The sequence below is a fragment of the Achroia grisella genome, unplaced genomic scaffold (assembly GCF_030625045.1).
Source record: "Achroia grisella isolate CSIRO2021 unplaced genomic scaffold, CSIRO_AGI_Agris_v1 utg971, whole genome shotgun sequence".
Taxonomy (NCBI): domain Eukaryota; kingdom Metazoa; phylum Arthropoda; class Insecta; order Lepidoptera; family Pyralidae; genus Achroia; species Achroia grisella.
Window position 1 is genome coordinate 855,793 of NW_026713077.1, and position 14,864 is coordinate 870,656.

At 33.4% G+C, this 14,864-nt stretch overlaps 2 protein-coding genes across 2 annotated transcripts; both read left to right on the forward strand.

The window, feature by feature from the left end:
• Positions 1–1,705: 1,705 nt before the first annotated feature.
• On the forward strand, positions 1,706–7,455 carry LOC131854202 (uncharacterized). The gene is made up of 7 exons (XM_059205330.1): positions 1,706–2,258; positions 2,568–2,718; positions 3,071–3,362; positions 4,352–4,446; positions 5,160–5,223; positions 5,669–5,815; positions 6,577–7,455. Exons 1-7 carry the CDS (start codon positions 1,706–1,708, stop codon positions 7,453–7,455), a joined length of 2,181 nt encoding a protein of 726 aa, XP_059061313.1.
• A 479-nt stretch (positions 7,456–7,934) lies between these two features.
• Positions 7,935–14,276, forward strand: LOC131854180 (cytochrome c oxidase subunit 4 isoform 1, mitochondrial-like). Its single transcript, XM_059205309.1, has 6 exons — positions 7,935–8,043; positions 9,483–9,570; positions 10,791–10,904; positions 11,885–12,077; positions 13,154–13,298; positions 14,152–14,276. Exons 2-5 carry the CDS (start codon positions 9,487–9,489, stop codon positions 13,285–13,287), a joined length of 525 nt encoding a protein of 174 aa, XP_059061292.1. The 5' UTR covers positions 7,935–8,043; positions 9,483–9,486; the 3' UTR covers positions 13,288–13,298; positions 14,152–14,276.
• The last annotated feature ends 588 nt before the right edge of the window (positions 14,277–14,864 follow it).

Consider the following 14,864-nt stretch of genomic DNA (forward strand, 5'->3'; position numbering starts at 1 on the left):
TGCAAAGGCCATGAGTGCGAAACTAGCCAATGCAAAATAGAAATATGTCAATTTAATATTGTGTCAATTTATTAGTAGATAGTCTCATTGATCTAGTGCTTTACTTCTGCGGGTTTGATTCCCCGCACTGTGGTAACATTTGTATTCATCAGTATAATTCTTTGTATGCATCTGGATGTTGCAAATGAATCTATGTATTATGTTCTAGTTGTCTAGTACCCAAACACAAGTCAAGCGCGAAATATTCTCGTTCAGCCAAACACCGTACCAGATGGAGACAAATACCAGGGAGCCACCAGGGAGGATAATGGAGAGAATGCACTGATACCATCATCAAAGCCATAACCACTCTGTCAAGAGTGTACGACTAAAGAAGAAAAAGAAGAAACTGGAGAAAAAGAAGTAGAAGAATCTATTTTAAGTTTTAGCGTAACGTCCATTACTCACGTGTACAAACATGACGCTGCTGTAATAATCAGGTCTTTACTTATAACAGACCCAGCACCTGTAAACTTCCCTTGCACGTGAACGCTTGCTATAAAAGGATACTTCTTTATATTAGCTCTTTTCCCTCTGTATATTCTTCTATTTGTTGCAGTTTCATCATTGACAGCAAATTGTAGTTTTGTATTGGGGCCTATAAATTTGAATATGTTACTTAAAACGAAAATATTTGAAAAAGAGGTTGCTTCTTTACCGATTTAACCAATTGTCATTTAATTCACGCCGTTAGTATATATTTTATTCCACCAACAAATATCACGCTTTTGATATTCTTCTCTAGAAGAATATAATATATATGGTGGAATAAAAAAAATGTTTCAAAAGAAAGTTTGTCCTTTTTAAATTCTATTGAATAACATTTTTAATACTTACGCCATATCTTTAAATCATAATAAGCACGTCTATGATCTACATTTGTGTCTCTGATTCTTTTATTAGTTTTAACTTCTTCTGGCCTAAAGTCATCTATTGTAAATTCATTTATTTCTTTCATAAATTCTTCAAAAACATCGGCCTCGTCAGTTGTAGAATTTAAATTAAATTCTTTCGAGTTATTTACTACAGCAACGTTTGTTATTGATCTCGAATATTTTTGATGAAGAGATTCCTGTATTAAGTCGTAAAGTTTGACATCAGTCGTGTTATGTTTAACTGTATTGCTGATTAGTTCGTACATAACCCAATTATTCTCTGCTACGTCCCTCATTGTGTAATATATTTTTAAAAGTGCTTGTATTTTTAATGGTTCGACAAATTGCTTAGTAATTTTCAGTGTACTAAACAGCTTATTTATAACATTTTGCAATTTATCATTTATATTGTGTACGTAATGTGTTTCGTTTAATTGAGATGATTTTATCAGCGTCGTTTGTATACTTTCAAACATTATAGATATAATTATTGAAACTATTTTTCTTGTATTCATATTTAAAATGGTCTAAGTAAAATATTAATAGTAACATTACGTAATATTTTTTTAATGGATTCTATATAAAAACATATTTGAAATCACGAAACGTATTTACTCTTATCGATAATAAAGTTTTAACAATAAAACTTACGAAATAAAATAACAATAAAATAAAATATAACATTTTTATTAAATTAACATTACTGTTGTTTTACTAAATTAACATTATTGTATTAAAAATTACTTATACAATAAAAATAACTCAAAATTATATTAGAAATATAAATATCTATGTCGATATCAATAATTGTCTGTTTAATTTGGAATAGTCATCAAATAGTAGGACTTACTGAATTACCAACAGTCGAAGATAATAATATATTGACGTCAGAAAAGATAATACAAGAAACGACAGACAAACTCTTCTCTTTTCTAAAATCGAAACAGGGCAGATCTTTTGTCCATAAACATCTAGTATCACGTAGTTTGGAGGACTACGCAAATTTGAAAAAAATATCAAAACTAACCAGAGTTGATAAAAATATAAACAATGAAACAGCAAATTTTATGACTATATTAAATGAGCTATTAAACGAGGATCCGGGCGCAATTGTTAGTGATGCTGAAAACGAAGATGTTGTAAACCATATTCATGTATTTCTTGACACTCTTAAATATTATAAGGATATTTATGGGGCTAATAAACCAAATTTACACATTAATGATAAAATAATACAGCATCTGAAACACCGTGATGTGCCATGTAATCTTACAGAAGTTAATAAATTAAATTCATTAGAATCTTCAGAAAATGAAACTTTCACCGATGAAAGTGAATTTTGGGGTATGTATTTGCTTTTGCTTGTATTATTAAGTTGATGTACAATATACCCATGATTTCGTCCGCGTGGATATTATTTTAGTGAAATAAATTTTCTAAAATAAAAATAAGTTAAGTTACTCCTTACAATATTAACTATCTGCGAATGAACGTCCCGTCAAAATCGGTCCAGTCGTTTCAGAGATTAGCAAGAACAAACGGCCAGACAGAATTCAAAATTATGCATTTATGTAGTTTCACGAAATTACAAACATACACTAAAAACTTATTTATTTGTCTAAATAAGTGTGATTTATGTACATTGTTTTACAGAGCCGAGTGGTCGTCGTATTTACATGGGCCACAGAACTAAAATCAAATATTTTCCATTCATGGCTAGCATTCAGATCTTCAACAAGTTTCAATGTGGTGGCTCAATCATCAAGTCAGACCTCGTTATAACTGCCGCCTCCTGTCTACAATTGTAAGAACATATCTATTTATATCTGATACTATTGATACTAATATTATAAAGCTGAAGAGTTTGTTTGTTTGTTTGTTTGAACGCGCTAATCTCAGGAAGGAATTGTTCGAATTGGAAAATTCTTTTTGTGTTGGATAGTCTATTATTAGTTAGCATTATGCGATTAAATTGCTGAACGGATCTTAGTAAAATTTTAGGCTTTGGACAGATTACATCGCGTTATACACACATTCTTAAAAAAGCAAGCGAAATTCAGAACGGGTTGGAACAATAGTTGTTCATCATGTTTTTTAGTTTATTTAAATCTTGTTTACAGTTGCAAACCTTTAAAAAGTAGTATTTATATTTTAAGGGCTTGGAATAACCGCTTTTTCCGTGAGAATCCAGCCTTTCTCTCCGTTAGAGTCGGCAGCAGTTTCTACAGCGGTGGCGGAGAGAATATCCCAGTCCTGGAAGTCTACTTTCACCCCGAGTACAACCCTAGAAACTTGCGTAACAACATATGTGTACTGCGTCTGATGAGGAAGTTAAAGTTTAAAAGAAGAGGTAAGAAGAGGGTAAAGAAGATAGACATTGATAGAAAAGCATATAGTCTACCATTGACGACTAATGGCATTACAATTGTTGGATGGGGAGCTAAACGTGTGAGTCACGCATTTAACAATAGTTATATATATAAGACAATATAACACCAGCGATCAGGAGCGCGCGGAAGGAAATCATTAGGGATTGCATTTTGTAATTTTTTGTGGCCAATCTTTCGCGTCATTTAACTTCCTTTTTAAGCCACAGATTTTAATTTCCAACTACATTTAAAATTTATAAATTAATCAATAACTCTATAAATATGTTTTTGCTCCATAGTCAGATGTCCGCCATTTTGCAGTGATACGATTGAATGCTCGAGCTGGCTGCAAGCACGTTCTTTCTCTCTTTGTCTACATTTACATGCGTATTCTTTCCTGCGTGAAAACATATTCGCGCGTTAAAAGATCGTGTAAAGGCAGCTGATATTAATTATACGTGTATTACGTGGTCGAGTGGAATGAGTAGTCATGCTCACTAAAATGTCCAGACATGTGGCGGCGTGGTGGGCCGGGTCATTGGGCTCTCTAAAATATGGTCGAGCGCAGTGATGGCTGGCTCATCCGTCATACTCGTGAAACGAGTGCTGTTTGTAGGGACTGGTCTGCTCTTATCACTACGACTGATTGAATCTTATTGTGTTTTTATATTTGAGCCTAAATAAATTAGTGCTGGTTGGTAGTTTGTATTCACACGTTTCGACTTGTAAAATGTGAACTTACAAGGATTGTTTAAAAGAGCAACACACAAGTTTCTTGCTTATTCTTCTTGTGATGAGACAGCTTTCCGAATAAGCGGTAGATAAAAAAAATGTTGACTATTCAAAAGTGCTTAAATTAAGTTTATTTGAATAAATGATTTTCTATTCTATTCTATTCTATACTTGTGGCACTTGTGATGTATTATACGCAAGGCCTTCTACTCAGCATTTGCTGTAATATGTCGTTACAGTATTGATTGTTATTGGTTATAAATAGGTACATCTTCTCTTTTTTTAATCATATTGCATAGCTGTTATTTATTTGTATAAATTTGATTAAATTTTCAGTCTAGTAACATTTTGAATGATCCCTGGACTAATATAATGTCGTTTGACGTCTTGGATGTATACCCTTTGGATGAATGCCAAGATATATATTCCAGGTAAGATGGAATCGTGTTTCCAATAAGAATTTTAACTTGAAATTATAAAATAAGTGGCATGAGATCTAAGCATGACATCTTAGTCCTCTAGATTGACAATGTATGAATGGTATGCCAGGTGTCATGGTACATGTGATGTCTATAGTACTGTATTATGTAAGCGACTGTTATAATTTTTTTATGGATCTCCATTACCAACAATGATCCTATCCACTATCGCTTATTATTAGGTTGCCCATCATGTAGCATCTAGACACGAGGTAGCGTGTCAAGCCGAGTTTCAAGTAAGAGAACTGGCGAGCAGCACCGTGTGTATATTTACACGAACTAGTAATTGGATGGCTCCAAATGGTTCGTGTAAAGTCAGACCTTAGTCTACAGTATATTATCCTAATTTATAAGAAGAAATGATGTTATATTGTTATAAATACATTTCAGGACAGACTATTGAACTTGGCACCCATTTAGATCTCACCTCTTTTGTCGTAGAAGTCAACAATCAAGGCATATATTATAATATTAAACTCGGCTATCATTTCACATTTATGTTTTGATGGGATTCCAATTACATAAAGAAAATTTCTAACTACATTTTCCTGCTGTTGTGCGGTCTAAGGATCTTTGCCTATTCATTCATAAATTAAAATCAGAGATGGACGTATGAGGGGAAACAAATTAATGTCTGTGGATATTTTAATTTTGTTTGTTTTCAGTGAATATGTTACAAAGAAGCATTTTTGTGCAGGATTTGTGTCTAAAGGAGGCGGTGCGTGTAACGTGAGTTTAAATGTTTTTATATTTAGGTACATACCACTGAAACTAATGGCGAAAATATAAGAATAATAATAATCTCAGGACAATTCACACAGAGCCATCTAGACCCAAGTTAAGCTAGCTAGAGCTTGTGTTATGGGTACTAGATAACTGATACATATACATAGATATTTATTTTGTAAATACATACATACTATACATACATGCCGTGCGAGGAATCGAACCCGCAAATTCATTTAACATTCAGTAAGACTATAGACAAATAGTACTAATCTATTCTCAATTTAACCACAGATTATAACCTTAAACAACAGAATATGGGTAATGACTTTTTTTTAGATTTAATGCACTTTTTATTCATATGTACCATTGTATTAATACGTGATGCAAAACCTTTGTGCCCCCTTAATACAATGGTACATAGCTACATAAAGTTTTTTTTTCACAGCGTGATGTTGGTGGTCCAGGGATTGTGAATGGACTTCTAACGGGTATAATTAGTTTTGGATCTCCAGTGTGCGGCACACCAGACGCACCAACCGTCTTCACCAAGATCGGTCACTATAGCGACTGGATAGAAGAAATCATGGAGCAGGTGAGAGAAAATCAAACACATTTTGTATGTGGTACATCAGGTTGTAATGCCAATCACATCTCTTCAGCATACTGATGGTGCATGGTGAGTTGAGGTTTCGGATGACCATCCTCCTTCACCGTATCCCATTCTTAAGCATCTAGACCACATGGAGGTCACCTTGACATGGTACATAGCTTGCAATGGGATCACTGGTACTTTTTATTGATTTCCCCTTCTTATCTACTTTGTATTGTATTATATGTTGAACTCTGTTTCCACATTTAGCCTCTCGTTTAGGGATTTGCGTTGTCTTCTCTATATCTCTACTCTTCTCCACCTATACTGATGTTTTATTTCTGCCATGGGTCGGCGACGGTAGTTTCTTTTTTGTTAGCTATATTGTCCAGGTATAAATATCCGGAATAACTGCATGACCATTCTCTATACTAAGACTATTTCCATATCCCACTACAAAAATCTAGTTCGTTAATAATTTGTAATCCTATACGAAATAAATAAATGAATTACTCTGCATTTTATCAATTATCTTTTAATTAAAAATGAATCTTTTTTTATTGTATTTCTGTAATTGTACAACCTCATTTGAAAAGAATGAGAGCTGGGTGTCCTTTTAGTTCCTCTTCTAACAAGTCTACAGTCAGTTTGAAGTGCTTTCCAGTTAGGAAGCACTTCAAACTAGCTGTAAATTTGGGATATCAGAATAATCTGTAATAGACCTAAATGAATAGAGATAATTTAATTTCATTTGCTGTTTTCAGGATGTACCCTACATCAAGAAAAGAACAACTCTCAAGCTTTATACTGACCCTTCCACAAGACCTATACACTATACGCTTGCACCTACCACCTTTAAAATAGATCCTATCGAGGGTGCAATAAACCCTATACCCATAACTGATAGAGAAGTTTTAAGAAATTTAAATGATAACGGTCTATTTAATGAATTCCTTCTGAGCATGTTCGGAAGCAAAGAAGTGGAGGAATACCAAGAATTGTTCAGGAATGCTAAAGAAAACAACAACAAACGAGAAGTATCCGCTAAGAAAAACACTGTTGACGACTTTAAAGCAGAAACTGTTATTGATACAGCTACTGAAATTGGTATACTTAATAAGGATAAGCCAGGAGTTAAATCAGGAGCAGTACAGGTTAAAATGGCGACTGGAATCGGCATAGTGGAACCGGACAGTGACGAACCGGTTACAAAAACTTTAAAGGGTTATACCGTTTTGGAGAATGAAGACTTGGAAAAGCAGATGGAACAAGATATAGGTAAATTAATAAACAATATTGATATGAAGGAAATTGCAGGTGAAGTTAAAACTGGAACTGAGGATGTAGATGAAAAATCATTGATTAATTTGTTGAAACATAAACGCCAAAACGGTAAATGGAAAGATCTACATGATGATTCTGTATTGAATTTATTGTATCTTTCTGACAGTGAAAAAAAGAAACATAATTTCGATTCCAGTGACAATAATGATAATGTCCAAGTTGGTCTAAGTATACCAACAGACTCGTTTAAAGATATCACGTATAGAAATAATGAAACATTCAATGTCTATGAATTTTTATCGAAAAATGAATTGTATGATTTATTGTCGAAGGAAATTGATGCACAAACTAAAATATAATGTAAATTAAAAAAAAAATACTTGGTAATGATTCTTTTCTCAATATTCTAAATAAAATACTGTTTAAATGCCAATATATAAATTTAAGACTTTAATCTAATTCTAGTAGTTTGACTTAAGATTATTTATTTATTTAATGTGAATTAAAATAAATATTAAAAATCTAACAATATCCGAATTTTAAATTAATACATAATCCCTAAAACTTTCAATTCACATTACTTCGATCGAATATATTTCTCAAGTAAAGTGTTGCAATCTCATAAAATTTAGTATCAATTTGTATTAAATCATACTGTTTCCTATAAAACGTTCCTATCGCTTTATTTCTTGGATGTGCTAAATGTACTTTCTACAAAATAAATAAAATGTAATTGAAATATGTTCATACATTTTTTAATTATCATAATGTATTATGGCCAACTTTAATCATTAAAAAAATATATTGCGTGAAACGGAACATCTGTCACAGATTACAAAAGTTTGACTGTTCCACTAAACAGAGGGCGCTTATGTTTTTCTCAAAGTCTCCATTTAGGTGTTGGTGGTGATATTTTAATTAGAAATATATCATTTCACATACAAAAGGTAAATAATATATTATTTATTAATGTTATGTAATGTATTAATTCTAAAATAATCACATGTACATAACTTTATCAGTTATTATTTTAAGTACGTCTAAAAATTACGTCTCCGTAATTCGAAATTTAAATTTTCTATTTTCCAGCAGTTTGTTATTTTGTTTTACTTATCTTTTCTGTTTATTTCATTATTAGGAATTTTCAATTCTTTATTACATATTATATAAAAATATCCGTAGGAAAAATATTTGTGATTATGTAACTCGTTATCGATTGCCTGTAAGTAATAACCTAACTTTTGTTATCTTGAGCTAAGACTTCAGGTAGGTGTATCTTCTTTTACTGTTTTAAGTATTAGATAATACTAGTTAATGCTCGTGACTACGTTTGTATTTTTTTGATACAATCTTTCTGCCGGTTAAATTAAATTGAGATCCTTACTGCGGTTTAGTCCTGAAAAGCTAACAAACAATCAGACAGAGACACACTGCCGAGGTTGACTTTGTACAAAGTGGAACACCTCCGTATCACCTATTACAGCCGTTTTGTAAGATGTGTATCCATTGTATGGTCTGATATAGCAGTGAAATTACATGGACTGGAGAATACAAATATACAATAACATATAGCATATATAAAAACCAAGACAGAGACATCATTCTTAGCATACCATGGATTCACCATGCTGGAGCTGACTCCGTTATGTGGAAAATAGGGAAACTGAGTGTTTCCCGGGGCTTGTTAGTTCCAGTTGGAGGTTCAAGTTCCTTTACATAATAATATGTTGTATCAAAGGGTATATGATTGGTATGGTGTTGTTGATGTACCTAAGTTGTGTTCACCACTTACAATATCATCAGCACCATCTGTTTGTTTGTCATAAAAAAAAGTTTCAGTCTAAATGTCTAATTATCTACATCCTTTATCTTTTATGAATTGGTGACAGTTAGCAGTCTGTAGTCACACAAATTATTAAAAATCTAATGCTGAACAAGATTTATTTAAAAGAGCAACACACAAGTTTGTTATTCATTCTTCTCCTGATGAGTCTGTGTTCCAAGTAAAAAAAATATGACTATTCTAAAGTGTTTATATAAATTTTATTTGAATAAAGAATATTTATATTTTTGAACACTATTTATTTAAAAGAAAATAAAGGAAAACATAGTTGTTGTAGATTAGTAATCTAATCACAGGATTGAGCTTCAAACTTCTCCTTTTGACTAAATTTGTATTTTGATGTCAAAGAATAAATAAATAACCATTCTAAAATGTTTGTTTGAAATTTACTATAATGTAGAGTATATACATTTTTCTTGGTATTGATTTGTTTTGTATATATGTTTTGTGTTGAATTCTGTGTACATAAATATACAAATGTCCTGTATGAATAAATGCCATTTTATTTTGTTTGAATGTATTTTTATTTAATTGTTTGTGTAGAAACATGGCCAACTACCTTATGCGCCGGGCGCTGCTAGATGCAGTCCGCGTACCTGCTGGAACCAGGGCCGTCAGTGAGCTTGCTAAGGTATGCTATTTATATCTGTTACATTTATACATATTTACAATTATACATTAAAATAAAATTAAGTAAATCTTCAGTACAGTGGACCCCGGTTATCCGACAAACATTTTGCAGGGCAGTTTGGACCATCAAATTTGTCGGATTATATGATTGAGATTATATATCATATGAGTGCTGCCTAAGGATCCCCTATAGTTCGGAATTTTTTACAAAAGAGTATCTTTTAATCCGACAAATTACAGATCCAGTGATAAGATTCTATGTTATATATGTATGTATGTATATGCACTTTGAAGTACTCTGAATTGTCAAAAAAATATTCAATAATAAATAATAGACCATGTCAGATTACAAGGGGGCCGGGGATGACCGCTGGTCCACTGTACTTTTATAATGAAGTTATAAAATGACTGAATATTTTAATGTATCTTTAGATGCACACTAAAAAACTATATTGTGACCCCAAGATATAAAGAGCGTGTCCAATGGTCAAGGATATGACTGATGTCAGAAAAAATGACTGATTACATCAGACATTTGGGGTCTGCAGCGAAACTTGGTTGCCAAACTCCCTACTCTAGCAAATATAATTCTTGTATTAAGGTCAATCATACACACTGTCCTGTCATTCATATGTCCATATAAGACTGGACATAGAGGACTGGTCATACCAGACATACAGATCCATAATGTGGCGACTTAGTATGGGAAGCAGTAGCATCTTCCAGATGGTCTGATGACATCAAAAAGATGGCCGAACTGGACAAGATGGACCACATATATAAAAAAGTGGTAAATTATGCAAGAGGCATACATCCAGCAGCTTAGCACAGCTTCCGTAACAAACCTGCCGGCAAAGTGTATGCATTAAGAGTCCAGCCAAACTGTTAGTCCATACAACATAAGTAGAGTCCATACAATTCACCAGCCAATGTGTATGGTACACTGTTTCAGAACTATGAAATATACATTTACAAAATCAAAACAGTTATATAACAGCCACAAACTACAAGAAAATTTTATATATTTAAGCTCTGCATCCTCGTAGTAGTTTGTATCGGTCTGGGTGTTTTCTATTATATATGTATTTACAAGAAATAATATATTTAAATATTTTTATCAGCTGTCTAGTATCCATAACACAAGTTCTGATTAGCTTGGAACTAGATGGGGCTCTGTAAATAGTTCTAGATTTTATTATATTAATATTTTTTTATATGCAGGTTGGAAATCGCGAGTGGGTAGGCAGTGGATATAATGGCCAGCCCAACTACGCTGACAGGCCCGACTTCCCTCTGCCGGCTGTTAGATTCCGCCCGGACACACCTGATATCAAGGTCAGTTTCTATAAAAACAAAGAAGTAATATTCTACAATGACAGTAATTATTGTCCAGACGGTTCCTAGTTGAGCGGGACTATTGTCGGAATATGTTCCTGATAGGAACTCTTAAATAATATTTGATCAAAGTAGACTTTGTAGGATAGATCTGCATTTTTTAATAAATGATAATGGAATGGTTCAGGTGCACCATGCATTTAGTACCGGCAGGTGCCTGCGCTAACTGTTTATGCTGAAGGGGTACTAGTGGAGGATGATAAGATGAATATGAGGTCACTTAACCCCACCTGGACAAAGTCACCAGGAGTTTATCATGATGGTTTGCAGAGGCAATTGGTGTTATTGGTCCAAATTACTAACAATCCTCTTTCCCCCTCGTTGTCCATATTCAGCTATTATACATTTGTTATGTTAGCTAATGCTATTAAAATTAATCAATAGTATACATTGTTGTTTCGGTTGAAGGGTGATATATGGCAGTGAAATTGTAATTTCACTCAATCCTCAGGAATATTTATCTAGAGTACTGTGGGCGTTACAAAACGGTGGGATGATCATAAATACATAAATTAATTACTAATTTAAATAAATACAAAAGCCAATTTTTTTACAATTTGGGTTACATTAAGGATCCCTACTAAATCTGAAGATCCTTAATTTTTTCAGGTACTTTAGTCTATGTTACGGATTAGCTAGAACAAACAGATACAGCTAGATTGACAAAATTAAAAAAAAAAGTTTTTGATGTTGGTGTTGTATCATGTGTAAGTGAGATACAGTTAATTTGAAATTACAAACAGATACTTTAATTTTATTTTTATAGTATATTTTTTTATATGATACAACAATAGCAAACAAGCATACAGCCCATCTGATGATGAACGGTCACCGTAGCGACAAATCCATGGAATGCTAAGAAGTTCGTCTCATAGCATTAGACAACAGGTTCATGAAATAAAAGTTATGTATACTTCCAGATCCTCCGTGAAAAAGAAAAGGGAGATTGGCGCAAACTGACCATTGAAGAGAAGAAAACTCTATACCGCGCCTCCTTCTGCCAGACCTTCGCAGAGTTCCAAGCGCCCACTGGAGAGTGGAAGGCGGTTGTCGGCTGGGGCCTCGCCATCGCTTCCATCTCTGTATGGATCTACATGGGCATGAAACTCTTCGGTGAGTAATATTTAATCATTATTTTTTCTTGTATTATTTTCATTTCTGTGACCCACACATCACGTCCTGTGTCACGCTGTTTGGGTTGACTGGAAGAGATCTCTCTTAGATATCCTCCTTTGTAAACACAATTTCTAACATGTATATAAAATCTTGTGTTAAAGTGCAATAAAAATAATATATAATATTAATACATGAAGCGAAATCTTTGTACCTGTTAACGAAAATGCCGCATACGGAATTTCGCTCACTTATAGTTTATATAGAGAGGGAGTGCAGAATACTAATATTTTTATTTAATTTGTGTATAAAAATACATTAAATCAATGAAAATCATTACACACACTACCCACTCAATTTGACATACACAGGTATATGTCAAAATTGAAAATAGATTAATATTATTTAAATTATTTATGGTCAAATTTCGACTATTGGGTGACCACTAGTAAATGTAAATTAAGATTCTATTTTCCGCCTTAGCGTTTGGGTTAGTATAAAGATCTCAAAAGTGCAGAAGGTACCTAATATCTACACAGAGTACCAGTGGTAGACTGGACTAGTTAGTTAGTAGTTTTTTAGAGACTACTTCAGTCTACTTATTTCAGCTGCCAAGCAGCTTGCTTCGGAAGCTATTATTTTCGATTGTGACACATTAGGCAGTGAAATTACAGGGTAAGAATCATGACTTTTTAGTCTTCTGAAACGACAAGTTGTTTCACGGGCGCCACATAGACGCGTGATGTCCGTAGCGGTACTACGCACTTTTGAGATCTTAATAATAACCCAAACGCTGAAAATAATATAAATAAATTCAATGGCGGAAAATAGAATCTTAATTTACATTTACTAGTGGTCATCCAATAGTCGAAATTTGACCATAAATAATTTAAATAATATTAATCTATTCTCAATTTTGACATATACCTGTGTATGTCAAATTGAGTGGGTAGTGTGTGTAATGATTTTCATGTATGAAGGCTACGGTTACCACTTGGCATCAGGTTAAATCACTCAAATTGGTGTAACCTGATTTATGGCCAGCCATTGACCAAAAAATAACTCATTTTTCACAGTATACAGTCCTCTGCCCGATACCCTGAGCGAGGACCGCCAGAAGGCGCAGCTGAAGAGAATGCTGGACTTGAAGGTCAACCCAGTGGACGGACTCTCGTCCAAATGGGACTACGAGAACAACCGCTGGAAGTAAACTAGCTCGCTGTGAGTGTTACAAAGCAATTTTGACATTAAAACTATGACTATCGAACTAATATTATAAACGCGGAAATTTGTAAATGTAAGTGTAAAATGTAACAAAATCCATCCATCCAGAATCCATCCAGGAAAAGTAACAAAATCCATCCATCCATCCAGGATGGATTTTGTTACTTTTTCATGCAAACTACTGAATGACAGTCTATAAACTTCACGCGAATGAAACCGCGGGCGCAGGTAGTAAATTTATATAGTACAGTTGACGCAAGCAACATCGTCTCCATCACACTTACTTGACATTTATCATTTCGCCCAATTTATACATCTTTTTAAATTATAGTCTACTAGCTGTACCCGCGACTTCGTCCGCGTAAAATAGTGACCTTGACCAAATAATGAAAAAAATATATATTTAATAACCTAACCCAATAAAAGCCAAATGAAAAAGTTTCATCGTTTCATTTTCAAAAATGATGACATTCCATACATAACTCTTTCAACCCCTTATAACCCTTCTATCGCATTCAAAAGTAGCCTATGTCCTTTCTTAGGGTCTAGACTAACTGTGTAGCAAATTTCATTTAAATTGGTTCAGTAGTTTTAGCGTGAAAGAGTAACAAACATCCATTTACTGTTTTTTTTTAATATTTAGCTTGCGACTTGCCTAATGGTAAATGTTTACCGCCGCCCATGAGCACCCACAACACCAGGGGAATTGCAAGTGCGTTGTCGGCATTTTAAGAAGGAATAAGCTTATTTCTTGAAGGTTTCAATAATGTGATAACTCAATGGATGATCAGGATGATATTTAAGATTTGATTTGATTTGATATATATATAGTAATGATTTGTTTTCGCAGACGGTGTTGTGGTGCTACGAGTGCGGGCGGCGCGTCGCTACCTTCGCCGATAGAGTAGACAATGTAATATAAGTGAATAACTAAACTAAACTCTGTAAGATACGCAATAAATGTGATTCCAATCACTCCTGTGTTGACTTCGTTATTTATAAGTTTCAATTAATAATATCTCTGGACAATTCACACAGCGCTATTTAGTGGCAAGCTAAGCAGAGCTTGTGTTATGGCCATGATTACTGATATAAAAGATACTTAGATATTTTTGTTTCTAAATACATACATACTATCATAATTTTGTTTATTAGGTCTATTACAGACTTATGATATGTCGAATCTACTGTCATAGTGCTTTCGAGCCAAGAAAAATGACAATTCTAATTCTTTTCAAACGAGCGAACATGATTACAGAAATATACGATTCAATTAGGGAGAATGTAGTGACCACCAGATTATGCTATTGCATTATTGACAAAAGGATATACATAGAAAACATACAAACAATCATGTACAAGAATTTGTAATGTGCGAGGAATCGATCCCTTGACCATCGCAAGTAAGGCGGTACAGGGAAAAATTGTATGGTTTTTACAAGAAGTTATTCCGAAATGCGCATACGTAGTTATATAGTAAAAAGCTAAGGTAGATGTAATTATAAAATAGGTATAATAATTACAAGTTTTTAATTGGGAACAACATTTTATTATTTTTTCTTA